This window comes from Hypoxylon fragiforme (assembly GCF_022984875.1).
Source record: "Hypoxylon fragiforme strain CBS 206.31 chromosome Unknown GGS25scaffold_3, whole genome shotgun sequence".
NCBI lineage: Eukaryota > Fungi > Ascomycota > Sordariomycetes > Xylariales > Hypoxylaceae > Hypoxylon > Hypoxylon fragiforme.
In genome coordinates, this window is record NW_026054758.1 from 26617 (window position 1) to 50512 (window position 23896).

The 23896-nt window shown below is 46.9% G+C and overlaps 9 protein-coding genes across 9 annotated transcripts; 1 reads left to right on the plus strand and 8 right to left on the minus strand.

Moving 5' to 3' along the window:
• Window position 1: 1 nt before the first annotated feature.
• On the minus strand, window positions 2-2693 carry GGS25DRAFT_155509 (uncharacterized protein). Its single transcript, XM_049256448.1, has 7 exons — window positions 2216-2693; window positions 1913-2141; window positions 1802-1856; window positions 1248-1742; window positions 663-1165; window positions 425-594; window positions 2-353 (listed from the first exon to the last, which is right to left on the minus strand). The coding sequence occupies exons 2-7, from the start codon at window positions 2064-2066 to the stop codon at window positions 201-203; spliced, it is 1530 nt and encodes a 509-aa protein (XP_049118396.1). The 5' UTR covers window positions 2067-2141; window positions 2216-2693; the 3' UTR covers window positions 2-200.
• A 503-nt stretch (window positions 2694-3196) lies between these two features.
• Window positions 3197-4421, plus strand: GGS25DRAFT_155544 (uncharacterized protein). Its single transcript, XM_049256450.1, has one exon. It carries the CDS (start codon window positions 3426-3428, stop codon window positions 4323-4325), a length of 900 nt encoding a protein of 299 aa, XP_049118397.1. The 5' UTR covers window positions 3197-3425; the 3' UTR covers window positions 4326-4421.
• On the minus strand, window positions 4422-5903 carry GGS25DRAFT_155543 (uncharacterized protein). The gene has a single exon (XM_049256449.1). The coding sequence runs from the start codon at window positions 5668-5670 to the stop codon at window positions 4519-4521; it is 1152 nt and encodes a 383-aa protein (XP_049118398.1). The 5' UTR covers window positions 5671-5903; the 3' UTR covers window positions 4422-4518.
• Window positions 5816-6988, minus strand: GGS25DRAFT_479058 (uncharacterized protein). Its single transcript, XM_049259995.1, has 2 exons — window positions 6678-6988; window positions 5816-6619 (listed from the first exon to the last, which is right to left on the minus strand). The coding sequence occupies exon 2, from the start codon at window positions 6587-6589 to the stop codon at window positions 6137-6139; it is 453 nt and encodes a 150-aa protein (XP_049118399.1). The 5' UTR covers window positions 6590-6619; window positions 6678-6988; the 3' UTR covers window positions 5816-6136.
• A 108-nt stretch (window positions 6989-7096) lies between these two features.
• GGS25DRAFT_479061 (glycoside hydrolase family 3 protein) lies at window positions 7097-10406 on the minus strand. The gene is made up of 7 exons (XM_049259996.1): window positions 10183-10406; window positions 9724-10125; window positions 9553-9665; window positions 9359-9498; window positions 9201-9304; window positions 9025-9146; window positions 7097-8972 (listed from the first exon to the last, which is right to left on the minus strand). Exons 2-7 carry the CDS (start codon window positions 10058-10060, stop codon window positions 7182-7184), a joined length of 2607 nt encoding a protein of 868 aa, XP_049118400.1. The 5' UTR covers window positions 10061-10125; window positions 10183-10406; the 3' UTR covers window positions 7097-7181.
• Window positions 10206-12343, minus strand: GGS25DRAFT_529606 (FAD dependent oxidoreductase; the record flags this gene model as incomplete). The annotated part of the gene is made up of 3 exons (XM_049265302.1): window positions 10206-10961; window positions 11033-12001; window positions 12073-12343. The coding sequence occupies 3 exons, from the start codon at window positions 12341-12343 to the stop codon at window positions 10813-10815; spliced, it is 1389 nt and encodes a 462-aa protein (XP_049118401.1). The 3' UTR covers window positions 10206-10812.
• Window positions 12344-12878: 535 nt separating this feature from the next.
• On the minus strand, window positions 12879-15095 carry GGS25DRAFT_155615 (MNNG and nitrosoguanidine resistance protein). Its single transcript, XM_049256451.1, has 4 exons — window positions 14634-15095; window positions 13863-14548; window positions 13435-13746; window positions 12879-13344 (listed from the first exon to the last, which is right to left on the minus strand). Exons 1-4 carry the CDS (start codon window positions 14941-14943, stop codon window positions 12976-12978), a joined length of 1677 nt encoding a protein of 558 aa, XP_049118402.1. The 5' UTR covers window positions 14944-15095; the 3' UTR covers window positions 12879-12975.
• Window positions 15096-16737: 1642 nt separating this feature from the next.
• GGS25DRAFT_479082 (uncharacterized protein) lies at window positions 16738-19332 on the minus strand. The gene is made up of 2 exons (XM_049259997.1): window positions 17971-19332; window positions 16738-17918 (listed from the first exon to the last, which is right to left on the minus strand). Exons 1-2 carry the CDS (start codon window positions 18896-18898, stop codon window positions 17086-17088), a joined length of 1761 nt encoding a protein of 586 aa, XP_049118403.1. The 5' UTR covers window positions 18899-19332; the 3' UTR covers window positions 16738-17085.
• Window positions 19333-22752: 3420 nt separating this feature from the next.
• Window positions 22753-23733, minus strand: GGS25DRAFT_155815 (uncharacterized protein). Its single transcript, XM_049256453.1, has one exon. It carries the CDS (start codon window positions 23631-23633, stop codon window positions 22797-22799), a length of 837 nt encoding a protein of 278 aa, XP_049118404.1. The 5' UTR covers window positions 23634-23733; the 3' UTR covers window positions 22753-22796.
• Window positions 23734-23896: the final 163 nt, after the last annotated feature.

The window sequence follows — 23896 nt, forward strand, 5'->3', positions numbered from 1 at the left end:
GGTTTGGGGTGCAGATTTGGAGGGAAGCTCCTAAGAACCCCACATGAATAACCTACCCTGTACAGTTGAGTACCTACTACCTACAACTTGTATATGCAGTGTAACAACCTTGAACCACATGGCAATTATTAAGGTTATGTAGCACAAAAATCAGCTCCAGGGCTACATACATAACTTAAATACATCATTGATAGAATTCATTATTCCCCATTAACAACCCCACCACCATTGTTCTTTGGATAGTCTTTCCTTGCTTTATCATTGTGGGGCATTTTACCAAACTGCCACTCGGGCAGTGTGATGCCGGTTTGCTCATTGATCGTAGACATCAGTGGTGGGAGGAGTTGATAAACCTAGTTTTTCATTCATCGTTAATTTTCATACACATAAACTTTGACTAACCCAACATGCCGCAAGAACTTACATTACGAAGAGTCGAGGCAGTATCCTGACCCGATCCCAGTCCACCGGCTCCCGCTCCGGACGACCCGGCCTCGGCGCCTGTGTTCCAGATACTGATCTTGGGCTGCATTCCGTGAACGGCTGCAGCATTAGCTTTGGAGAGCTCAACATAAGTTCCCTTTTCGATCATCACTGCGGTGGAAATGATTAGCACCTAACCAACTTGTGGAGATAATAACCTGGAATGGAGAATTACTTACTGTACTGTAGAAGACCCGATGGGCCACCAAAGGCCTGGCTCATTTTAGCATAAGCATCAGCCATGGCAGCTATACCTTGGGCTTCCTTCAGTTTTAATTCTAGATTCGCCTCGGCATTTTTTATTGCAGCATCGGCCTGGGCTTCAGCCTCGGTTCTAGTGTTATACGCCTTCGCATCTGTCGCCTTGTTGCTCTTTTCATAGTTGGCGCGCGCCTCAGCAGCTACCTCGTATGCCTTGGCGTCGGCGGCTTGCTGCTTACTCTCACGGGTGATGGCTGCTTTAACTACATCGACGGCGCGTAGGCGCTCGAGTTCGGCTGCTGCGCGTTTCACCTGGACTTCTTTCTTTAGGTCCTCGTCTTTCGCCTCTGTAGCACGTGTTGCTTCAATGCGTGAGATCTCAACATCTCTGCTAAGCACTGTCTTCTGTGTCGCCAGGTTGGCCTCGGCCGTCGCGCGCTCCACGTCGCGGTCTGTCTTTTGAACAGCCGTCTCCGCATTACTTCAGAAGTTGCAAGTCAGTTCACAGAAGGCCGAAGTGCAGGGTGAATGATGAATGCGTTAATCAGTTAGGAGAGGCTTACATCTTTGCAATAAATCGTTCCTGTTGACCGTGTCTTTCGGCCTCTCCGACGTTACCACGAAGCTGGGCTTCCGCGACGTCGATGCGTGCTTGATTGGTGGCGCCTTCGTGTGCCTTCTGAGAGAGAGATTGGAAATAGTTGGAGCCGGCCGCGTCCTTCAGCTCTTTGACGTTGGCGTTGTAGATCTTGAGGCCAAACTGCTCTAGCTCACCCTGAATGGCGCGGAAGACACGACGCTTGAACTCCTCTCGCTCCGTAAATATTTCTTCCATGGTCATGCTAGAAACCAAAACCCTTGTCTCGCCCTCGATAATGCCTTTGACGATGTTTTCGAGGTATTGTGAGCCTTTCTTCTGGGCTGTGGACTCGGCCAACAACATGGCGTACTTCATCAAAGAATCTCCGCGGTCTTCGTCGTGAATATGGCTATCCGTAGATTGGCTTATATTAGGGGCGTGAAGATTCTTGGAATTGGCACCTCGGTTATTGACATCCCTAAAAGAATACGTTATTACTTCTTGGATAGCCATAGGATTGGCATAATTGGTACATACGGTCCAATAGTGAACACTACAGGGAGGAGAAACTGGAGCTTCTCCTTTGTCATTGCTATGCGGTCAGGTTAACAAACAAGCCAGGCGTAGTTCTGGTTTGAGGGTAAATACCTTGAAGGTTCATAGAATAGTCATGGGGCTGGACTGAGAATCGAGTGCATCTTTGGAATGGGAGGATCCATGCCGACTTGGTTATGAGGACATTTTTTATATTCATGCCAGTGATGGCAAGATACTCATCGGGGGCGGCGATTTTGTACGACATGGCGATAGTTTAGTGGGAAATCCTCCCCACGACTTGCTGCAGTTTGGAAGCCGTTGGATGATGGTTTTTTCTTTCCTTGATGGTAGAATATATCTATCAGGAAAGGGTCAAGAGGCAATAAATAGGTGATGTTGATAGAGTTTCACTACGTTTCCATTTACCCAGTAAGAGTTGTGGTAGTACAGAAGAGGAGAACTCGATCCACGAGGAGAGTCAAGCTATTTAAGTACGAGTTCAAGTATAGCAAGACTGAGACTGAAATTACAAATATGAAATTCGAACGGAAGTCCCAGCCACGTGCTTCAACGTTAGGCTTTAGTTAACATCCGGGGAACTAGGAGAACTAGGAGGTTAAACAAATGTCTGCCCCTAACATCGGTAGGTGCTTGGTAAATATCACCTCCTTCCAGGTAAAGCTTGAGTGGTTTCCTCGCAAAATTAAGTGTGTCTAGTCAGCAACTCATAGGATGATTTCAGGATCTGATGCTAAACACAAGATCTACTGCTGACAAGGTAGCAAAAATTCCTGGTTTGCCTCGTAAGGCATAAATAACTAGGTTACATAATAGGGGCCTGATGTGCTAGGTTAGGTTACCTTCCTACCAAGTCCATCAACCATGCGACCTGCGTGCGGAGAGATTTGAGCCATCCATAGTACCCGGGCGTGGTAGTGGCTTGGTTTAGGATGTCACAGGGTTGTAAACCAGTTCCCGCTAAGTAAGCTAAAGCTCAGCTCATAGGCTTGTGCGGTTTACCTAGTAGCCAGGCACCAAAGCAACCACCCTATGATCTTTCAGTTTGGAACAACTCGCTTGCCTCTAACTCACGGCTTCAATAGTAGCTACCCTAAGCTCGGCACAGGTATGTGTACATTCGAACCACAAACAACGAATTATACATAGATGTACAAGCCTACTTAGGATCTAACTCATCATACGTCACGCTGTTACCAGAATAGGACCTCGGTCTTTGGGGCTACTTACTGCAGTCTTGGTAGTGAGGCTTAGCATTTCACCTGATCTCTAGCGCATCCCAAGCTGACATGTATGCATTTTAACGATGTCAATTGTTCCCTTGTTGTCATGATATAGGGCCCTTAGTTCTGTTGCCTATAACGAGAAACCCCGCCTTCGTATTATTAGCGAATTCCATTTCTTACTGGTGCCCAGTACGCCACATAGTAGGTACCTTGTGGCAGCAAACTACTAGATCCGACTGGATAACTCCAGTCCTGTTCGTTACCGACCCGAAATCTACGGGATTAGGACCAACAACTCCTCATCCTCCAACTCGCAACAAAGCAACATTTCCCTCTAAGTACACTGAACTTTCGACAGGTTCTAGTAGCCAGTACGAGTTATGGATAGCAAGATACCTTTTGACGAGCCTCCTCCCTATTCAGCCACATCAACTACTCCTCCATATTCAGAAGAGTCACTGTTGAACGCCTTGGCGTCTCATCTACTTCACCATATCACACTTCTCCCCGATCGGATCCGAGATACACAGCAGGTGTGGAGAGCAGAACAATCGCTCAGCGATGCATTGCTTCTGGATCATATCGTCCCCATAGTGGAGCAGTTTTTGGCCGAACTAGGTGCTCAACGTAGTCCTGTCCAGTTGGCCACGCTCACCATAGTCCCAGCGAACGCGATACCTCGGGGTTCTACGATCAGTAGCTTCGAATATATGAAGCGTCGCGGAGAAGAATGTCGAGTAGCCAGGCTCTCCATGGATAAAATAATGGAGAAATCCAACTCTGCCACCATTTCCACCAATTATCAACATGTGAGCGATGATCCGAGCTGGGTCACAGGGCAGGAGTTCAACGACTGGGGGCGTTTTGATCAGCCCAACTTCCTAACGGGAGACAAACCTAGCACGCTCTGGTGGAAAGATGAGGAGATGGCGCAACGTTTAGCAAGTTACCTACAGCCCAAAAGAGAACGGGTAGCATCTATGGAGCGCGATTCAATATTTCAAACTGCAACAGGCCAAATGGTACCAGCGAAGAAAGAGACCAGGAGTTGGGGCTGGGGCCGGACGAAATATGCAAGCAACCAAAAATCCCAGGAGACGGCGACAACGTCAACACCCTCGAATACTCTTGTCGATGTAGAAAAAGGAGGAATGGATGGACATGGTGCTGAGATGGTGTTTACGGCTCAGGAAGTTGCATTTCGTCATGAAAATGAATTCGGTATCTTGGAGAGCTTCCGCGGTTGGGGTATCGTTCTAACTGTAAAGGTTAAGACTTGATATCCACTTCGTGTTGCATTGAATAAGAGACTTTGCTTCGTACTAATCTCATGGCTGATAGTATGTGGCTGAGGGGTAGAGGTGTGTGTAGGAGGGAATTCAGGGGCATTGCCCCATGGATATTGTAATAATCACCTCTACGTTGTAGAAATCTAATGATTGTAATACAGTTCTTGTTCATAAGTACCAAAACCTATCGTGGGGCATCATAACTGTCGCCACGAGGAATACTTGAAGTCTCAAGCCACCACTGCCTCAGCTTTTCGACATCACACCAGTCGAACTGGACCGGGTTTTCGTACCACCAGCTATATCCTTCCTTCGGCCGATCACTAGCATATTTCTTCAAGCTGCCGCCATCAAAACGATGATTCTTTACACCAAGCAATAATATCACACTCCCAACTAAGGGTGTGAAAGTCTCCGGGTCTAGAAACACGTCAAGCCGGACGTGCTTGTTAGTGGAGGGATCCGTGAGTCGAACTCGTCGTTGAGTGTATGGTGGTAATCCGGATGGTTCAATATCTGAGATGGCAGATACGACAGCAAGCACGTTAACGCTCCAATTCTGCTTGTATGGCAGCTTAGGGATAGAGCGCAGCTTGGTGAGCTTTAATGGTCTTCCACAGTCGATGCTTGCCCAGGGCAAATAACTCGTATCAGGTTCCGTGGAATTATGGCCCGCAACTGCCGTTCCTCCTGGTCTCGTCGTGAGATCAAGTCTTTTCTGAGTTGCTTTCGCTGCAGCGTTTGGCATGACTTCGAAATCATCTTCTTCTTGAATGACTTCTCTTGGGATATCAGTACCCCTGTCAATACATTGCACGCCACGATTTTCCGGTCGTGGCTCTATTGCAATAGGGGATGTCATCGGTTCAAGCGTAGATTCAGCCGGCGCATGTTCTAAATTGTGTCCATCGAGAAAAAAATTGTTCCATCCCACAAGGACAAGATCCTCGACTACCAGGTAAACCATCTTCTCGCTCATTTCCTCGCTACCGTGCGAATTTTTACTGCGAACATCCTTCCATTCCATTCGAAATCGCTCCAGCTTGATATAAGATCCCAATGCGAGTTCTCCCTCATCCAGGAATCTGTGCATATCGGCCGAAAGCAGTGCTTGGATGCACAACTTGCCATCTCCTAGCAAGAGGTGAACGGCTCGCCATCTCTGAGACTTGGAGGTATGGACAGAATCGATACCCTCGACCAGAAATATTGAACCCGGGACGCAGTAGCCAGTTCGTAGAATGTCAGAGATAAGGGGGGCGGGCTCGAATGGCTCCGGTGTGATACATGTTATATCTGAGGTTTCATGGAGTGGAGGAAATGAGGAGGTCGACATGAATGATGGCTTACTTTGATCATGACTTTTTTAATTTTTACCTAATGTTTTTTTTCTTGAATTTTCAGAGTACCCTGGTGAAGACGAGGAAGAGGTGCAAAAATAAACGGGTGTGGATTATAATGTGTACCAAGGATAAGAAAGAAAAAAGACAGCATTCAAGTCGCGTCACGTCTTTTTGTCTACTCTAAGGTCCCTAACTACACAAGGTACTAACCTAGCTTACGTAGGTAGTTATGTAACTATTGTATTGTACAATACTGTAGTGGGATGGTGGGGCAGACGCATTGAAAAGTTGCGGGGTTACATGAGGGGCTACCAGTACCTTATGTAAGCTTGCACCTTAGTAAATCCCCCTTTTAGTACCTAGTACCCTAGGTTAGGTAGTACATAAAGGTTGGCCGATTCACATCCCATCACCATCTCACAACCGCCAGTCGCCTTACTGTGCTTTTTGATCCTTAAGTTAGACTCTTCCAATATGTAAAGCTTCCATTGAGCTTTTAAGAGAATCCTTTGTATCATCCCTCATTGGCCTTTTCTTCAATTCCTCCACGTGCGCCTCAATCATCGCTGCCATACTTCGGAACTTGAAATATCTCTTCTTGCTCGTAATACCATCTCCACGCCAGAAGCCATATTTGTCACAGTGGTCTTCATTCGGTGTCGTCTTCGAATTCTGGGCCGTAGGAAACACGGGTTGTTCCAGAGAGTCTTTGGGGCGCATGCTGAGGTGGTTTGGCTTCTTGAAAATAGGGGAGCTGCTCTCAAATTTCTTGCTGTTCACAGGAGTCTCCTTGATCGGGGAGCGTGGCGGTGATGTCATATCAACATCCTCGTCCAGCCCTTCGTCTTTGATGTGGGTATTGGAGGAAGAGCGGGATGCAGCCATTGTCATGGGACTTGTATCGTTTCTCATTTATGGATAATTTATCTGCAGTCGAATTGCCTAGTGTGATCAGGTCAGTAATGCAGCATTGTAGATGTTTTGTGGGCAATCGGCTCACGTAGTTTAATGGAACGGTTTCTCGTGCTGTAGATGGAAACCCTTAATCAGGTAGAGAGAATCGAGATTTCGTGATGATAATGTTGATATCGACGTAGGTAGGTATGCGCATAAGTATTTGCGTTATGTTCATGCAAGGAAGTGTCGCATAAAAACAAATGAGAAAGCCGTGACGACAATTTCAATGTTTTCACACTGATGTATAGGAATACACACTGATGTATGTAAGGATATATTTGTCTACCCTCTCATCAATAAACATGGGTATGCTCTAGATCACTAGACGCGAATAAAAAAAAAGTTAGAAATGCATGCAGACCTTAGGCACATAGGGGCCTAGGTATCTGACATTCTTAGGGTACCTTATACCAATCTACTAACTTTAAATCCATTCAGGGCTACCTAGGTAAGGCACTACTATCCTGGTTAGATCCATGGATGAGGAGATTTGTCCCATGATATACCTATTGTATATTATACAGGTAGTCAAGATTGTGTCTGACTCTTATTGCTTGCAATCCAGAGTAACATTCACTCCAGTATTTACATCACCACCGTGATCTAAGAGTGCGAATGTATATGACCCCTTCTCCAGCTCCCATTGACCCTTCCTGTTAATAATGCTCAGATACCTAGCCACTTCCAAGTCCATTGAGATCGTATATTCTTCACCGACGGGGATGTCGACACGCTTCAGGGACACAAGCTGTCTCACAGGCTGCACGATTGAGGATTTGCGTGATAAAGCATAAACCTGCGCCACGTAGCTGCCGTTGACCAGCCCAGTGTTCTTCACAGAAACAGAAAACGTAATTGTGTCCTCGACTCCAAAATCCACAGAGGATGTGCCGTTAACCATAGCTTCAAATCTCAAAACTTCAAAAGTTGTATATGACAATCCATACCCGAACCAATAGGCAGGAGAGGATTCTACATCCAGATAATTCTTCAAGTGCGCGGTTGGCTTGTAGTTGTAATACATGGGAAGCTGCCCTACGTGCCTTGGGACTGTAACGGGAATGCGACCGCCTGGGCTTACCACGCCGAAGAGGACATCTGCAATAGCCTGGCCACCAGATTGGCCCGGGAAGAACGCATTTAGAACAGCGCTACTTTGGTTGTAGTATTCTGGGATCGCGAAAGGTCTGCCGCCTTGAAGAATGAGTACAACTGGCTTCCCCAGTTTGTAGATTTGCTGGGCTAACTTGTCCTGTGATGGAGAAAGACCCAGTGTACCGCGGTCCCCGCCTTCTCCATCACTATTCCAAGCAGCGCCAATGGCCAATATAACGACATCTGAGGAGGTTGCTAACTGAACGGCTTTCTCTACCGCGTCACCATGACGGCTTACGAGGTTCCAGAACAATAGTAGTTGGGAGTTGATGGAGTTGACGTTTGCCACCTTCTTATATAGATTGAAGGCCTGGTATTCGATACGGATGTGATACGACTCCCCTTTCCTAAATGTAAAGGCTGCGGAGCCCTGTGGATGTAAGGTGCTATTAGCTAAGATGTAGTCGTATTCCAAAATGTTGCCCATAATATTTCCTGTTTTCTGGAGCCCGTCTACTCCATATTCAGTCAGTAATTCCCCGTCGATAAACAGTTTTACTGTCGTATTTGGTCCAATTGCTGCCCCAATCCAGCCGTCTATATCTTCATCGGTTGGTGAATGTAGCTCGCCCTCCCAAATGGCACTGAAATTATTAGACGGTAGACCCTCTGGTGGATACAGTCCCCATTCGATTGCCGGAACTTCTATTTTCTGTATAACGGGCTGGCTGAATCCAGTGTCAGAGAAATACGTCGCGGAAAGGCCTCCAAAGGTCCCATTGGATGACAGGAGATATGGTGGGATTATGTATTGCGCGTTATATTCCCAGGTATTCGTTCCCCAACTTGATACTACTTCAAACCCCTCTTTACTGGCGAACTTGAGAATTCCCTCACGGATAGTTTGAGCTGCCCCTGCTGGGTACTGCCCCCATGCACCAGAGTAGTCGCCATAATTTAGCGCATCGGAAAAGGGGCCAACCAGGGCGACTTTGGTAATATTCTGCGCTTGCGGTCGTATAGGCAGGGTATAATTCTTATTTTCGAGAAGCACAATGCTCCTCTGCGCGGCCTCTAGGGACAGGCTTTGATGGCTTTCGACGATCTTCTGGGGGTTTGTGTGTGGTGGAATGAAAGGGTTGTCGAACAGACCAAGGTCCCATTTAACACCTAGTATCTTCCGTGCAAAGACTTGCAGAGTTTCCATCGCCACAGAACCATTATTGACTAAGTCTTTCGTTGTCTGGAGCTCGTTAGCTTTATTCGTATCATTCAAAGATGAGCGGTGATGTTACGTTAAGGAAGACTTCCAGGGGGTAATCATAGAATTGGATCATTCCCCCGGCATTGAACCATTGCTGGATAGCGTCTGCTGGCGAATCGGCAACTTTATGGACTGATTGTAGTTCTATCATTCCTATAGTCTGTTCAGCCTGGAACACAACTTGTGTGATGTCCTAAGATTTCATACCAGTATCGTCGGCAACTACGAATCCATCAAATCCCCAATCGTCAAGAGCTTGATATAGCATAGGATGGACATGAGCTGGGATATCGTCAAGCTCATTATACGCCCTAATATGGAGTTAGCAACACGGCCACCTCTCAACTTGAGTTAGGTATGCTTACATCATTACCCCTTTGACCCCGCCGAGTTGGATTGCTGCCTTGAATGGTGTTAATAAGTCCTGCATCACCTGCCGATTACCATGGCCCATGAATGGAGCTGTGTTGTGTCCGGATTGGGGAGATCCATGTGCGGCAAAATGCTAAACATTGTGAGAAATTATCTATCGGCCATTACGTCAAATTGTGCCACATACCTTCACGACAGGAGCTACTGCATCCGGCTCGGACCAGGAGCCGTTCTTAGAGAGACCGGACGAAAATGCCACTCCCATATGTGCCGTTAAGATCTTATCTTCTCCCCAAGCCTCTGCAGATGTTTAGTGGAAATAATAGCTTCGGATACGCATGGAAGAAGCAATGCCTACCTTGCATACGTCCCCATCTGGTATCTTGACCGATATCCAGAACTGGGGCCAAGCATGCATGAATTCCAATCGATCTAGCCTCAGTCCCAATAGCACGACCAACACGATATACGAGGTCAGTGTCGAACGAAGCTGACAATCCTAGGCTCTGGGGAAATATGCTTTGTTTAAAAGATCCAACTCCATGGAGGCATTCCCCCATATGCATAAACGGGATTTTGAGTCGCGCCTTTTTCAAATTCAACTCCTGCAATGAATTGTAGTGAGAAGTGTTGACGGGATACCTATGTGACTGTGAACATCTATTATACACTCCACTTCTGAGCGTAGTGGGCATACCAGTCGTGCATTACGCCAATGGGCGAATCTGGGGTAAATCGCATGGTGAAGTCTACATAGTTACTTCTAGGTAAGTATTATGTAGTATTCAGAGCATAGGGTTAGGACCATATGGCTAACCATAAAGCTCATTCTTTGATTCGATGCCTATTATATCATCACCAAACATGAGGTGAAGCTGTAAAACTTGGCGCGCCATAGCTTGTTAGTCGATGACTTCCATATACCTACCTAGCAAGGTATCGCAATTGAAAATAACACACCAATGTCTTCAACCGTCATTTGGGAAATTATTCTATCTATTGTTGATTCTTTATCCGAAACGGTCTCGTGGTCGACATCCTTTCTCCGCAACTCTCGTTCATCAGCGAGCTCGACATTGTGGGCCTCGAAGCGAGGAACGGCCAGTAAAAGGAACACAAAGAGAAAGCGGTACCACATTATGGGTATTAATGACAAGAGTATTTAGATTAGGTGTCAAGCACGATAGCATTCAATTTTAATAAATGAATACTAGGTAGATAGAATCAAGTTGGAGCTGGAGTGTTCTATACAGTAGGTACTAGGGTAAATTCCTCAATGATGCGTGGAATGAGCTAGGGCTGGCGACGTTACATCCTCTCTGTACATTGTCGTGTCTTCATAATGTTACCTGGCGCTTGCCGATACTCAAACATGACTAGCCTGTAGTTGATTGCGGGGCGAGTGGGATCGTAAGTATCAATGCTACCGAATGCTTTTCTTCGTCTGTTAAAATACGGACTCAGTGACCCCCTTTTGAAGTCTTTCCAGGCGCTCCTCTGTTATCTCGAAGCATTCAGGTAATCCAGTATCAGCCCAAGAGCCACCTAGAATGAGCTTTGCTACTCCAGGAGCCGAAGTGAAAATCCTTGCCATGCCTAGGTAGACAGTTACACGTTAGCATCGAAATTCCACGGTCAATTGTTGATTGAGTAGGTAAATTGTTTACCATGGCCATTGAACCCAGCACATATCCACTGCCCAGGCAAGCTCTTTATCTTCCCCACAAAGGGTACAGAGTCCGCAGTCATCCCAACGATTCCCGTCCATGCATGCAACAGCCCTTCTCCATGTAGAAGCTTTGCCTTCTCACATGCTGGGAAACACTCCTCAAAATTCCTAATGGCATCTTCTTTCACCTCCTCGTTTATGAAACTATCATCCGGCAGTAGGCGACTGGCAGCTGCCTCCGGGCTGATGACCGGGTTCGCTATCGGAGCACCGAGGATGATGATTCCATCGGGCCGGCGCTGTGCAACAGAGTAAAAGTGTTTCAGTGTATGTCGAAGAGACATGGTACTTGGAAGGATGTTAGAAGAGTTAAGCGGAGCCGGTGGAACAAACGCGTGTGCCTGAGCGCGATTAGGGGTAATGAAGCTCGATAAGTGAGGGAGTAGATAAGGTGCGAATGCGTTGGTGCAGTGAATTACGGTCGAAGCCTTGGTTATACCTCGCGGCGTTGATAAGTCCCAGTAGGTTTGGGAAGCGGTGGAGGAAGCTGACTTAGCCACTGAAGTCACCGGACAATGAGTGAAGAGCCGGACGCCCTTTTTGACTGACTGCGTAAGAAGCCATTGGGCCAGCTTGGCCGGGTGACTTGAACCGGCCGGCCACTCATAGGCAGAAATAGCCTTCCCGACGCGAGTAACCCTCCATGCCTCCTCCCCATCATAGAACTTGATGTGTGAGACATCGCCGCCGGCCGCTTCATACTGCTTAAAACTTTCTGCGTTAAAATCGGCGAACTCCTGTGTCAAGCATACATCGAAAGTCGTTGTGGGGTTAAAGTCACACTGTACCCCATGTTTCTCTACGAACTCGTGCACTTTATTCAAGACAGTTCTCTCGTTGGCGATAATCTTAAGCGCCTGGTCTACGCCGTGGAGTTGGCGGTAAACTTGAAATCCACGGAACGCATCTGCATAGAAATTTTCAGAAACATACGCTACAGGTCAGGTATATGTAGGTAGATTTTATATTCATTCTGACCTGGTCGAACATGCCCTGCATTTCTCGAGCTCGCGCCACTCGCGGCTTCTCTCGCTTCAATAATAGTTATGTCTTCCGCCGGCACGCCTCCTTCGATCAGCTCATATGTCGTCAGAGCACCGGAAATTCCAGAGCCAATTACAACATAAGCAGATTCTGTAGGCACTGGCTCATCTCGATTAATGTTGAGATGAGGGAACGATCGGGTGGTTTGCTGCCAAAAAGATATACACGGTTCAGGTACCGGCAACCCAGGAATTGGTTGGGGCATAATTCTTACAATCTAAGCAGATACCTTTCAGTGCCAATATGTAAGCCCAGAATATCCCAGAATATCCTATTAGGACAACTCTGAAAGAGTACAGACAAAAGGCCGCCGTAGGATCAAAAGTGTCAACGATATCGCTGCGGGGAAATTAACAAAGTGGCCTAGATTGAACGACGACTAGTTCGAGAGGGGCCGAAGCCGCAACATGCCTAAAGTAGTAAACTTGATAAGCTCATACTTTGATGTGTTTAATCAGGATTACTTATCTTATACAGGAAGTAAAGTAGCTACATACGTCGTCGTCGTAGTAATTGTAGTAGTAATTAAAGATTTAAATTTCATATTTGTGAAGCGCAATGACCCCTTTTCCCCTTTCCCCTTTTCCAGACCTAGTAGAGAAGAGCACGCCGAAAAAAAGATCATTAAAGTTGAACTTTCCATAACTACCTAGGGTACCTAGTAGGTTACCTGCCTACCTATGCATGCATTTTAACCAAACGCCCACCTGAATTCATGAATCCAATGCATAGTCTCGTCTAAACTCAAAAGGCAATACCTATGCGTATACAATGCTCCCAAAATTCAAACATTTATTGCCATAAACTCGCTTTCCACCCTCCCTCCCTTCTTCTTCCTTACCAACCCCTCATGAACCCTCTCTTTCGTATCGGGGGTAGCACACCTTTCTCTTTCGGCACATGCTTCTTCTGACCCTCAGCTGCAGCATCATACACGGCATAGGACTCGGCGTTTCGTTCGGCGCTCCGCCTTTGGCGGTCCATCTTCCACCGCCCAAAGTAGCAGCAAACCGGGAACAAGGCTAGGTTAAGAGCGGCCCACGCGAAAAGAACGCCCAGGTTAAGCCCGATCTCAGAGTGTAGGTCGAACAAGATCTGCCGACTAGCCTGCACGATGTGGTGCAGCGGCCACGCGTATCCCCATTTGAAGAAGCCCGGCGCCAGCTCGATTGAGTTGAAAGAGGTCGCGACGTTGGTTATGACCCACTATTGCGTATAGCAGTTAGTATCTCCGAATAGGGGCATTTTTCGGTCTAGGAGTGACTTATGGAGGTGAATGTGGTGTGGTATACTTACGAAGATAAGCCACGCCGCAGTCCACGGCTGTCCAACGATTTGGGCGACGTTTTCACAGGCTATACCAAGGGCGTTCATGCCTAGGAAGTTGACCATCCAGTATACCACGAAGGAGCCGCGGCCATATGCCGTAGCATTGAACGCGGGTTCTGTTTGCGACGCTGGCGGTGGCCAGAACGGGATCTGGTACGCGAGCGACACCAGTGAGTATATGAGGGAGACGAAGAAGTATGTTGTGACCGTGGCACAGATACGCATGATAATAAGTTGCCAATAGTGTAACGGTGGATGGGCGCCTGGCATGACGAATTTCTAGATGACGAGGTTAGAAGGACAAATCATAACATCTACTTATCCTTGATCCGACCTGGCTTTCTCAAGGATGGGGGGAGGGGGGGGGGGGGGGGGGGGAATCTGCTCTGGCTTACCATGTGGATCGGTAGGAAAAACGCGAACGAGAAAAATGCTACGATGATGAGGTAGATTAGACCGATAGTGACAGCGGGCGTAGCGGTAGCTGGACCAAACGGCCGCAAGTCGATCGTGAGCGGCGTAACGCCAGGGTTTATGGCGGCGGGAACTCTTGTCAGCACATCGAGCGAGAGAGAATCATTCGTCATGACGCTTTGCGTCCACGATGGGCCGAACTGCGCAGCGAAGTTCCGCGCGATCGTCTGCAACTGCGGGACAATGTAGTTCGCATGTACGGTCTCTTGACGCGCCGACTGTATGATGAATTGAATAGCGCCGATGGGGTTGTATGAGGCGTTACCGGTAGCCACGGCCTCTTGGAGTAATGCCGTCGCGTTTGGGTTGATTATGATGGCAGCCCAGGCATGCCAGTCGTACACTGCTTGGCGCACAGCAATCGGGTCATAATTATAGTGTTCTGGTGGTACGATGGTGTACCCCAACGTTGGCTGCATGCTGCGCATCTGTTCCACTACATCTGTCACGGCCGGCCCTACGAGCGGCGTCACGTAGTCGTACGGGGCAACCTGACCATCGAAATCGACGACGTGGACTGTTATGTTGACCATGTTCTTGTTCACGTGGAATAGGACGGCCCAGTACATGCACAAGATGGCCATGATGTATAGCACAAGGATAAGAACTGGAGATCTAGATGTTAGACTTCTTCCTGTCGTGTATAGCTCGACATGATCTCAGGGTTCTCTGGAAGACAATGGGATACTAACGCATTCGAGCCCATTCATATGCAACCTGTTTACGGATACCTTGCATCCTCGGGTCCCAAAATCCAGTGCTCCGGTGTGGTTCTTCATAGCGACCTTCATCAATACGAACGTCATCGATAACATATGGATCGTCTTGGGGTATGGTGTTGATAGTGCTGTCGGAACCACGGCCAGCGTCTAACAAAAACCCCGGTCCCAAATAATCGGGTGAGCGCCCTCGAGCACGTCCATGATACGCACCACGATAGGGATGTTGAGCAGAGGCGATGACGAGGTTCGAAACATCCGGAGGATAGTTACGCGGAGGCATCTCTTCTGTTGTTGGGAAATCAGACTCAGGAGAGATTATCTCAAATCAGGTGTTTAGGTGCGGCTGGCGAATACTTGATAGCCTCATGAGGATCTACGTTTGCAGGTTGGCATGCCAAAATGCCGAGCCATTATCTTTATATTATGTTAGGGGAGTGGCTGGAAATAATCTCGCGTCCGAGGTAATCATATTATGCCCATGAGATTTCGGCGTTAGGCGCTTACTATTGGGATCAATGTCTATACCTACATGTACTAGCCCAAGAGGCTGTTAGGTGACTACGGCACTAGAACAAGTCGGGGTCATCAATCTCGCGAGTAGGAGAACCGCGGTGACATATCTGATATAATTGGTGATGTCACACGGTGTGGGCTAACCGGCCCGGATGTGGCGGGCCAGATTCCACAGCTATTAATGCGAGTATGTGTATTCATAGTATTGGATCATAACCTGATCATTCTTTGTTAATATATAGAGGACATTGCTAAACCTAAACTTCCCCAGACAGGTTCAGAAAGTCATGGTCACAAAGATCACGAAGAAATATGTTCAAAATTCATTAGTTCGTCTCTGAACATTTCGAATTTCTTTCGGAGATATTAACCTATAGATCGCCCACCGCCCGATTCTATGAAGCCCGAAGAGGCCCCCCCTTTTTCCTAATTAGGGGGCACAGAGCTAATCAGATCCATCAAAGCGATCGTCGCATTTACAGAAACCCGAAAATTGAGAAAGCCGAACAGGCGACGTAGGACAACATATTGGAAATGCACCATTCAGCTGTTTCGGGAAGAAAAAGAAAGAAAAAATAACAATAAGCTGATTAAGTTGAGCCAGCTTCAATGTATGTAAGACGGCTCGCTCTGCACATACATAAATACTACCTACCTAACCTAGTAGCAACAAAGAGCGCCACATCGGTTTCTTGGTTTTTCTTTCTCCGTCTTCGGATATTGGTCACCTGGCGTTGGCTTCAGGATTTTACCTAGGTTAGATAGTTACCATACTACTAACCACCGCTAAAAGGGGATGATGCCTAAATATAATATGTCGGCTTCCCGGTAGCTCGTCAGTCCCGGTACACATCTATACCTACACGCAGCAAGTCATTTGAATGCTCCGATGAAAGGTAGGAGCGGAGACACGAACTACGAAAGCCTCAGCCAGATATCCGTTACCTCGACCGTGATAATAGTCGAGTAAAGATCATGATAAGATCCACTGACTACCCCCTTCGGTACTGGGTATGCAGAGACAGATGCCTCATCTCTACCGGATACTTAGGAACCTTCCAGGTTTGTAGCCGAAGCGCTCGAGTGTTCCTGGGAAATTAGTGGCTGAATCACTTTTGTCTCGTAGGTGCTTATCGGGCATTAATGGTCCTCTCAGCAGATATAATACAATTTGAATGTCCATTAAGATCTTGGTCCATGCAATCCCTTCTTATCTCTTCTCACTTGAGTCATTCGCAGTTTGTATAAAAGGAGACATACTGTACCTACCGGTATACCGAAACTTGCATATGCTGACTATTACTAGGCATGTAGATATCGATATGTAAGCAAGGAGATATCCAGGCTGAAATTCTCACCAGCATTAGCATCAGGGTAATATCACGGAGATGTCGATGCAGTTAGTTAATGTATCGCGAGGTTAAATGGCTACAACAAACATACCACATGCATATCACGTTTGCTAACTACCTAGGTATGTATAAGTACTGCGTAGGTACATACCTAGGTACACGCAGTATGAGCCCAGACACTAGGGGGTACATATAATAATGGAGGGAGATAGATGATTGACCTAATAATGTCTTCCATTCAAAGGGTGGGACATTGGCTACCTACTTATATCTATTACGACTGATATATGGGCAATCCATCATGATGCACGATGCCATTCCTATCCTCCGTCTTCATAAATAGCGCTCTTCCGAAGCGCCTCGTAAACATCCTCCTATCCCAAGTCTCGCGACGCTAGAATCCAAGAAAGTGGGCTTTAAAAAAGAAAAGTGTTGTGTGTATGCGACGAATTCCAACCGAACTCATCCCTTTTACCATAATGCAACCTTCGCCCCAACTCCGGTAAGATACACAAATATCGCTGGCATTTGGGCTAGAGCCTACGCACCTAGCACTACTATAATCCGATGGAGAGCATGTCCAGTCTCGCTAAGACAGGCTCCAGACTAGCCGCGATACGCTCCACACGCTTCGCAGCAATGATAGCAGTGGTATCTTCTTCAGACGAGTCAACGAGGTCGATCCTAGCCAATGCCTTCTCAGACTCGATTCCGCCAAAAATGTCGACTGGGGTGAGACTATCGGTGTCCAACTTGATTGATTCTGATGGTCCAGAAATAGTCACATCATCATCATAAATATCCCCGTCAAGGTCGGCAACTCTACTGATCTCGGCCGAGTCGTTAGACTGTTCCGGGATTTCTGATGTTTCGGTAGACAGCACCGGTGATTCAATAACAGGAGCCTCGTCCTTCTCAGCATCGGGCGCAAATGATTCGCCGATCCAATTTGTAGATTTGCCGGCCAGAGCCTCAGTGTCAATAAAAGGAACGTCAGGCGTCTCTAGAACGGCAAAGACTCGAGGTTGGTAGTTGAAAGCATCTGAGTTCAGATTGAGCATCGAAAAATCCATTGTTTGCTCTGGCATCACGACCATTCCGATCTGTTGATGCTGGTGATTCTGTTGACCAGCATTGAAGGGATTGACATCCTTAGGAACCGGGCGAGATTCTGGCTGCCTTTGCTCTGGTTGTGCCTGTTGTTGTGGAGCTGCTGATGGGTTGGAACTCAAATGATCAAGAAAGTTAGAAAACGAAGGAGATGATAGTAGCATGCGAGTGAGATCGGATAGTCGTCGGTTCTCTTCCATCAATGCACGGTTCTGGGCTCGTAAATCGCCATTCTCGGTAACCTTGTTCGCAATTTCACTTTCAAGTTGGGTGATATATTCTGTCATACTGTTAGTGGACTGCTGCATTGGGGATACTATACTTATTCTTACCCTTTCTCCTTGAACGGAAGGCTCGAGCAGATACTTTGTTGCGCAATTGGCGTCTTTCTTTGCTGCTTAATTTCTTGCCCTCCTCGCTAGCCAGGAGTCGCTCGTCCTCATCCATATCATCCTCCTCCTTCTTGGGCCTAGGAAGCTGAAGCATAGGAGAGTTGTCGCTCCCATCGCTAGAGGTACTGCCAGCCTTGGACCTCATTGAATTTAGTAGCTGTGTTATCTTCTGTTCAACAATCGGATCAGAAGGCATAGGAGCCTTTGGCCGATGTTGCTTAACTTGCTGATTCTGCCTCTGCTGTTGCTGAATGATATGCTGCTGTTGTCTTTGCTGTTGCTGGGCCTTTGCTAGTGCAGCTTGTTGATGCATGCCGGGGTACATCCTTCCCACACTACTTGTCTGGCTCGGAACGATAGGCGATTGTAAACCCCGAGACTCGCCCCCAATAGCATTCGGGTTGACTGTAGGTTCGGGGAAGAAGAACGACGGATCCTGCTGGGAATCAACAAAGTCGATATCCATATCCCCACCGGTGCTCATGTTCTGCGACGGTGCAGTATTAAAATCAAACATATCATCATTGGAGCTCATGTCCGGCGCCATGTATTCTAACGTGTAGCCGGTAACCTGGGAGTTGTTGTTATTGATAGCCAGTGTGCTAGCAAGAGCACCCGGAACGAATGGTGTCTGTTGCTTGTACTGATCATACTTGTGACTAGGACCAGACAACGTCCGGTTTGACGGCAGAGTGTTCGGTGTTGAAGTTACCATGCCTGGTGTCCTAGCAAACTGAGACTTGTTGGTTCCGGCAGGAGAAGCTGATGGTGATTGATATGCCATTGCATCGTACTCGGTAAAATCCAACAGATCCAGAGGGTCGACGACACCCGTCGGACTCGTCGAGGATTGGCTTGAAGCCGACATGATGGGTGTTTCCTTAAGTAAGTGCGATTCCGTCCACTTTCAAAGACAGGAGATTTGACTTGGCCGATCGTGGCAAGTGCTGTGAAGTATTATATTAAACTGGATCCCGTCTATTTGATGGACATACAGTATCGTCGGTTGGTTATATGGTGTGTGTGTATGTATGTATGCTTGTGTGAGAGTGAGTGAGTGTGTGAGTGAGTGCGAGTTGTATTTGTTTTGTTAATCGTGATGATTTTTTGGTTGTGAAGTGTACAAATACAAAAGAGAAGGAAAGAGGGAAATAACAAGATTAGCAGAAAGCGTGGATCAGTTGGGAAATTTGGCTGTTATGGGTGCCTGGGCCTGGGTGCTGGGAGTTCTGGGGGAATTCCCCTTCTGAGTCCCTGTGAGGCCCAGTGTGGCTTGGCGAGCACTTGGCCTTGTCGGGCAGGTTGACAGGGGTATGGCCTTCGATTAAAGAGGGGAGGGACGCGTAAGCCAGTGCAATTGTTCTCCCCCTTCTCGGCCAATGGACCCCAACCGTCCTAAGACCGAGAACAATCCGCCCCGAGCCAATCAAAAGGCCCGCTTTTCTTGTCTTTGCGGTACGGAGGTACGGACCCGTTGGAAGCACGTTGAATAACTTGAATTGTATTGGACAGGTATTATACATATTATACATGTTATACATATTATGTAACATTGTACTCCAACGTTCAACGTTGTGAATTCTCGTTACCACCAATCGTTATACTGCAAAAGCAGCTTCGAAATATCTCCGCAGTTGTAGGATGACGACGCAAATCCCTCTACCCAATACATTGCTCTGATGGCTCCAAGGATTACAGGCAGCTCTTGACTGGCGATGATGATGACGATATCAAACACGACAAATATCAGAAGAAAAGCGAGTCGAAATGACCAAAGAAGTATTGGGCAATGAGAGAGCCACCATGAGAAACTGCCTACTATGTACATACAAAATTGTTAGCAGGGGTGTACATAGCACATTACATTTCATATCATTGATCCTGCAACAACCACAGTTTTTCGGCGACGGTAGCTGCCGATAGTCCGGGGAACAAGTATACATGTATGGATAATATATGTAAGGAACACCGTAGACAGTTGATGCTGTAACTTGTCAGCACCATGTACGGCATCATTGTATTAAAGTTATTGCTGCGGCAGGTGATGTTGTTGTTCACTTGAATTGCCGTTGTTCATGTGTTTGATATTAACGAATATGATGGCATAGATTAACATACCTAGGTTAGGTAGGCATGTGCATACCTATCGCCTTACCTCCAGCTCTGTCTGTATCCATTATTTTGGAAAATCCCTAGTAAAAACATGGGTGGTAAACGAAGATTAGCTCGTGGATTAGAACGATCATTGATCTAAAGAAGAACACAGCCACTACCCTTCATCTCACCACCTGCTGGTACCTAGACAAGCACATATAGCAAAGTGGCTGTCACGGTACTGCACTTCATTTGCCAACTCATGGATGTGTGTATAACGCATCACGATTATTAGCATAATAGTATGGTACCACACCTCAGAATTAGGAATCTTCTTCCCGAGTCTTTATTATGCCGTTCTATCAGATTAGGTAGGTGCATTTTCCCCACCTACCTGTTATGCAATTAGTTACTAATGCACTCCGCCCAGCACTCGAGAATTATTCAAACCAAGTTCAACGGTTGACCCCTATTCATTACCGATTAGGGCTTTAGCGTTTAAAAAAAAAAGGTTTAGCCACGGCAAGTCGGCCATGCTAGAGCGCCGACATGTATGGAGCTTACATACCTAACTAGTACCTTATTAACAACTAAGCGGCTAATCCTAGTCAGGGTTGGCGAGTGAGGCTTAGAGTTATCGAACTTATGTCTTCTCAGCTCGACAGGGATCTAAGTGTCTCTTTTGTACATGAAGTTCAATGTTCCCGAGGTTTCTCTACGCATTATCCTAGATTCCTAGGTACCCTAGGTAGCTCGGGTTGCTACCAAATAAACATAAGTTCAACCGTTAAAGGTTTTCACAGCCGTAACCCTAGCATTAATGATACAACCCTTAAGAGTCCAATTCAGTTTAGCTTCCGGTCATGCAAAATGAAATTGAAATGTCTGCACTAATGATATTCAATGCCGGCTCAGGCTTTGAGCTATGTACTATGTAGTTAGTTATGTACTACCTAGTATGTATTTTACTAGGTTACTAGGTAGGCTTGAGTACGTAATTAGTAGGGGTTAAGTAATGGCCTCGGCCTCCAAGTCGCAAAAATAGATTTATTGAGCCACCCATCCACGGCGATGATACTGTTTCACCTCATTCGAGTGCAGAGGTTAGCGGCCATAAAGCTTAAGTTGTGATAGTTGGAACTTTTTAGAGAAGAACACCGAGCGAAGAAAGTTTGACAATGCCATGCATGATATCTAGTACTGCATGCAGGCAAGGCGAATAAGTGGAGGTGCATATAGTTATCGTTGATATCACCCGATCGATCAATCATACCACGACAATAATTAGCTGTTTAACTTCCTCTCGCCTTTAAAACGTTGATTAATATTCAGTAGGGCACCCTGGGTAGCTTAAACTCAAAGCACCCCCTCGTTTCATATTTACATATGTACTATACCTAGATACCCGAATGTTTCTATGTAGTTATTGACAACTACACTAGAGGAGAAATCATTTCGCTTATGTAATGCGCTGAATGGTACAAATATCTCCTTTTCTATCTTTGTATCCCCCCTCCCCGCCAACATCCCCCCCTTAACCTTTCTAGATCTCGATCTCTAAGGTCAAAGAGCCATATTGTGTTGAAAATAGCCAAAGAAGTCCCGAGATACACCATTGGCTTTTCATCAAAACGACGATATCCGGTGGAGAAAGCAGAAGCCTTGTCAGGCATTCTCCTTTACAATCCAGGAGTTTCTATCAGGGGTTTCTCTAACAGAAACCATCTATCACGCTGGGAAGTATTCCTCGTTATGTCAAAAAGCATACGTCTTGGCGCCAACATATAGAGAGATCAGATATCCGTCGATACTGAAGGGTCTAGGCACTCTTTTCTCCCGCTGGCCGTCTCCCAGGACAACTCAACAAAAGCGTGCCTGGTATCAGCGATGATATTCGTGACATATCATATATGGAGGCATGAAGACCTTAACAATTCGAGAGTGGGTTTCTACTTCGGATCTTCAAGCTAATAGCTATACATAAGCTTTGGTGCACTCTCCTTGGCAGACGCCTTGTGAAAATTCGAGTTTCGGGCCAAGTAGTGCTAATAAATCAGGTACAAATACAGCCCAGAGTCGAGGAAGCGCCCAGTGAGACGCAGCTTATCACTTCTCCCTAGACTGAGTATATCATAAAAGGATTGGCTAGGAATATTGACAGTGTTTCCATGAATTCATATGTCAACAACTGGTTGGCCAGCTTCAGAGACCATAGAGCAAACTTGGCGTTCAGCGAATACGAAATCTGCCAGATGCTGAAGTAAAGGGGAAGGAAGAATAAAGAGGGGCAACGTACGGTGATTGCCTACTTCGTACAATCATCATTATTTTCGATTCAATTTAGTTCGTATTGTCATTAATAGATGATAGCATAAAGAGTATTTACATAGGTAACCTATGTGAGCAGATATTTACCTATGTCTCATTGCTCTAACTTGCCTCTTCATCATAAAAATGTCACACCTCACGTTGTAGCGTACTTAGTATTTATGAAGTTTATTACCGACTACCTACGGAATACGCTCAACGTACCGAAGCTAAAAGCCTTTATACACATTTACAAGCCCTCTCTTAGTGTTACCTAGCATGTATCGCATGGGCCGCCTATTGCCTATGACTGAGTAGAACCGCCCTATATTTACTTACCAAGTTGATCTCCTAGCAACCCCTACCTAGTACTCAAACGAGATGTTGTCGAATGCGCCTGGAGTGTCACCAGTGCAAGGCGTACATACTATCGCATCCGTGTGCATTTCCGCCGAGGTTCCATCTTCAAAATCGAAATAAGGATGGTCCATGTGAAGTTCTGAGGATGGGTTCTCTGAATCAACCCCGTTCATAAGCACATCGACCGCGTACGCAGCAGCAACGTCCCCATATGAGTCGGTAGCCGACATTAGTATCTGCTGTTCGAGCTGTGAACCCGGTGACATACCACCAAGCTCCGAGGCAGGTTCAGGGTTCGTCGCGCACTGGTGGTCCGGAAAATGCAACTCATATTCTCCTGACAAGTCTTGTACCGGATCTGAACCCGCTACATATACCGAGAATGAGCCAGCGGGCACTTCTTCGGGCGGTCTCATGAGTTCCTGAACGAAATCGTCAATCTCCCGAACGATACTTACATCCAGGCCAGACTCGCCGTAGGTAATGGCTGATGATGGCGGAGGGTTAAAGAAGGGAGGCTGGATCATACATCCAGTCGCCCCAGCAGTGACACAAGACATACACGGATACGGGCGGTAGCCTTGGCGAAAGGTGCAGTTTTGGTTGGTCATTGCGCAGCGCAGGCACTTACGATGACCTGGCTGTTCTGTAGGGCAACCCATCCTGATGCCACTCGCAAGCAGATTTCTGTCGTCCGTCGGGATGACACAGCCTTCTCCGACTAGAGCGCACTCGTAGCAACGGAAATCATGCATAGGATCGTTGGCTAGGCTTAGCTCGCAAACATTACCGCGCGACATGCATTGTGCGCAAGATCCTCCTGAGCTCATCGAGTTCGCCATTATCTCTGCTTTGCGGATTTGGAGTAAAAAAAAGGTGTGATAGAGCGGAGTCCTAGGCTGATAGGTGTAGCAGAAGCTTGGTTGCCTGAATGCTTGGTACCTACCTAAGCAAAGGACGGGCTTCGTTGTTGGGTTGTTTGAGTGTGGTTTAGGTAGGCAGGAAAATGGATTTGGACATTTGGACGAGCGAGTATAATATATTAATGCCAACAGCTATCGTGTTCCATTAAGCTAGCATCTTTCGACATCTCGCAGTTTGTATT

Excerpts from the sequence above, each read along its gene's own strand:
- GGS25DRAFT_155509 (XM_049256448.1), bottom strand. The coding sequence starts at position 2,066 with ATGTCGTACAAAATCGCCGCCCCCGATGAGTATCTTGCCATCACTGGC. Across the intron at positions 1,857-1,912 it reads CTATTCTATGAACCTTCAAG|CAATGACAAAGGAGAAGCTC; the intron begins GTATTTACCCTC and ends CTGACCGCATAG. Across the intron at positions 1,743-1,801 it reads GTAGTGTTCACTATTGGACC|GGATGTCAATAACCGAGGTG; the intron begins GTATGTACCAAT and ends GTATTCTTTTAG.
- GGS25DRAFT_479061 (XM_049259996.1), bottom strand. The coding sequence starts at position 10,060 with ATGCCCACTACGCTCAGAAGTGGAGTGTATAATAGATGTTCACAGTCA. Across the intron at positions 9,666-9,723 it reads CAGATGGGGACGTATGCAAG|AGGCTTGGGGAGAAGATAAG; the intron begins GTAGGCATTGCT and ends AAACATCTGCAG. Across the intron at positions 9,305-9,358 it reads GGGGTCAAAGGGGTAATGAT|GGCGTATAATGAGCTTGACG; the intron begins GTAAGCATACCT and ends ACTCCATATTAG.
- GGS25DRAFT_479058 (XM_049259995.1), bottom strand. The coding sequence starts at position 6,589 with ATGAGAAACGATACAAGTCCCATGACAATGGCTGCATCCCGCTCTTCC.
- GGS25DRAFT_155544 (XM_049256450.1), top strand. The coding sequence starts at position 3,426 with ATGGATAGCAAGATACCTTTTGACGAGCCTCCTCCCTATTCAGCCACA.
- GGS25DRAFT_479082 (XM_049259997.1), bottom strand. The coding sequence starts at position 18,898 with ATGTCGGCTTCAAGCCAATCCTCGACGAGTCCGACGGGTGTCGTCGAC. Across the intron at positions 17,919-17,970 it reads CTTCCGTTCAAGGAGAAAGG|AATATATCACCCAACTTGAA; the intron begins GTAAGAATAAGT and ends ACAGTATGACAG.
- GGS25DRAFT_155615 (XM_049256451.1), bottom strand. The coding sequence starts at position 14,943 with ATGCCTCCGCGTAACTATCCTCCGGATGTTTCGAACCTCGTCATCGCC. Across the intron at positions 14,549-14,633 it reads ATATGAATGGGCTCGAATGC|TTCTTATCCTTGTGCTATAC; the intron begins GTTAGTATCCCA and ends CTAGATCTCCAG. Across the intron at positions 13,747-13,862 it reads TTTTCCTACCGATCCACATG|AAATTCGTCATGCCAGGCGC; the intron begins GTAAGCCAGAGC and ends CTCGTCATCTAG.
- GGS25DRAFT_155543 (XM_049256449.1), bottom strand. The coding sequence starts at position 5,670 with ATGTCGACCTCCTCATTTCCTCCACTCCATGAAACCTCAGATATAACA.
- GGS25DRAFT_155815 (XM_049256453.1), bottom strand. The coding sequence starts at position 23,633 with ATGGCGAACTCGATGAGCTCAGGAGGATCTTGCGCACAATGCATGTCG.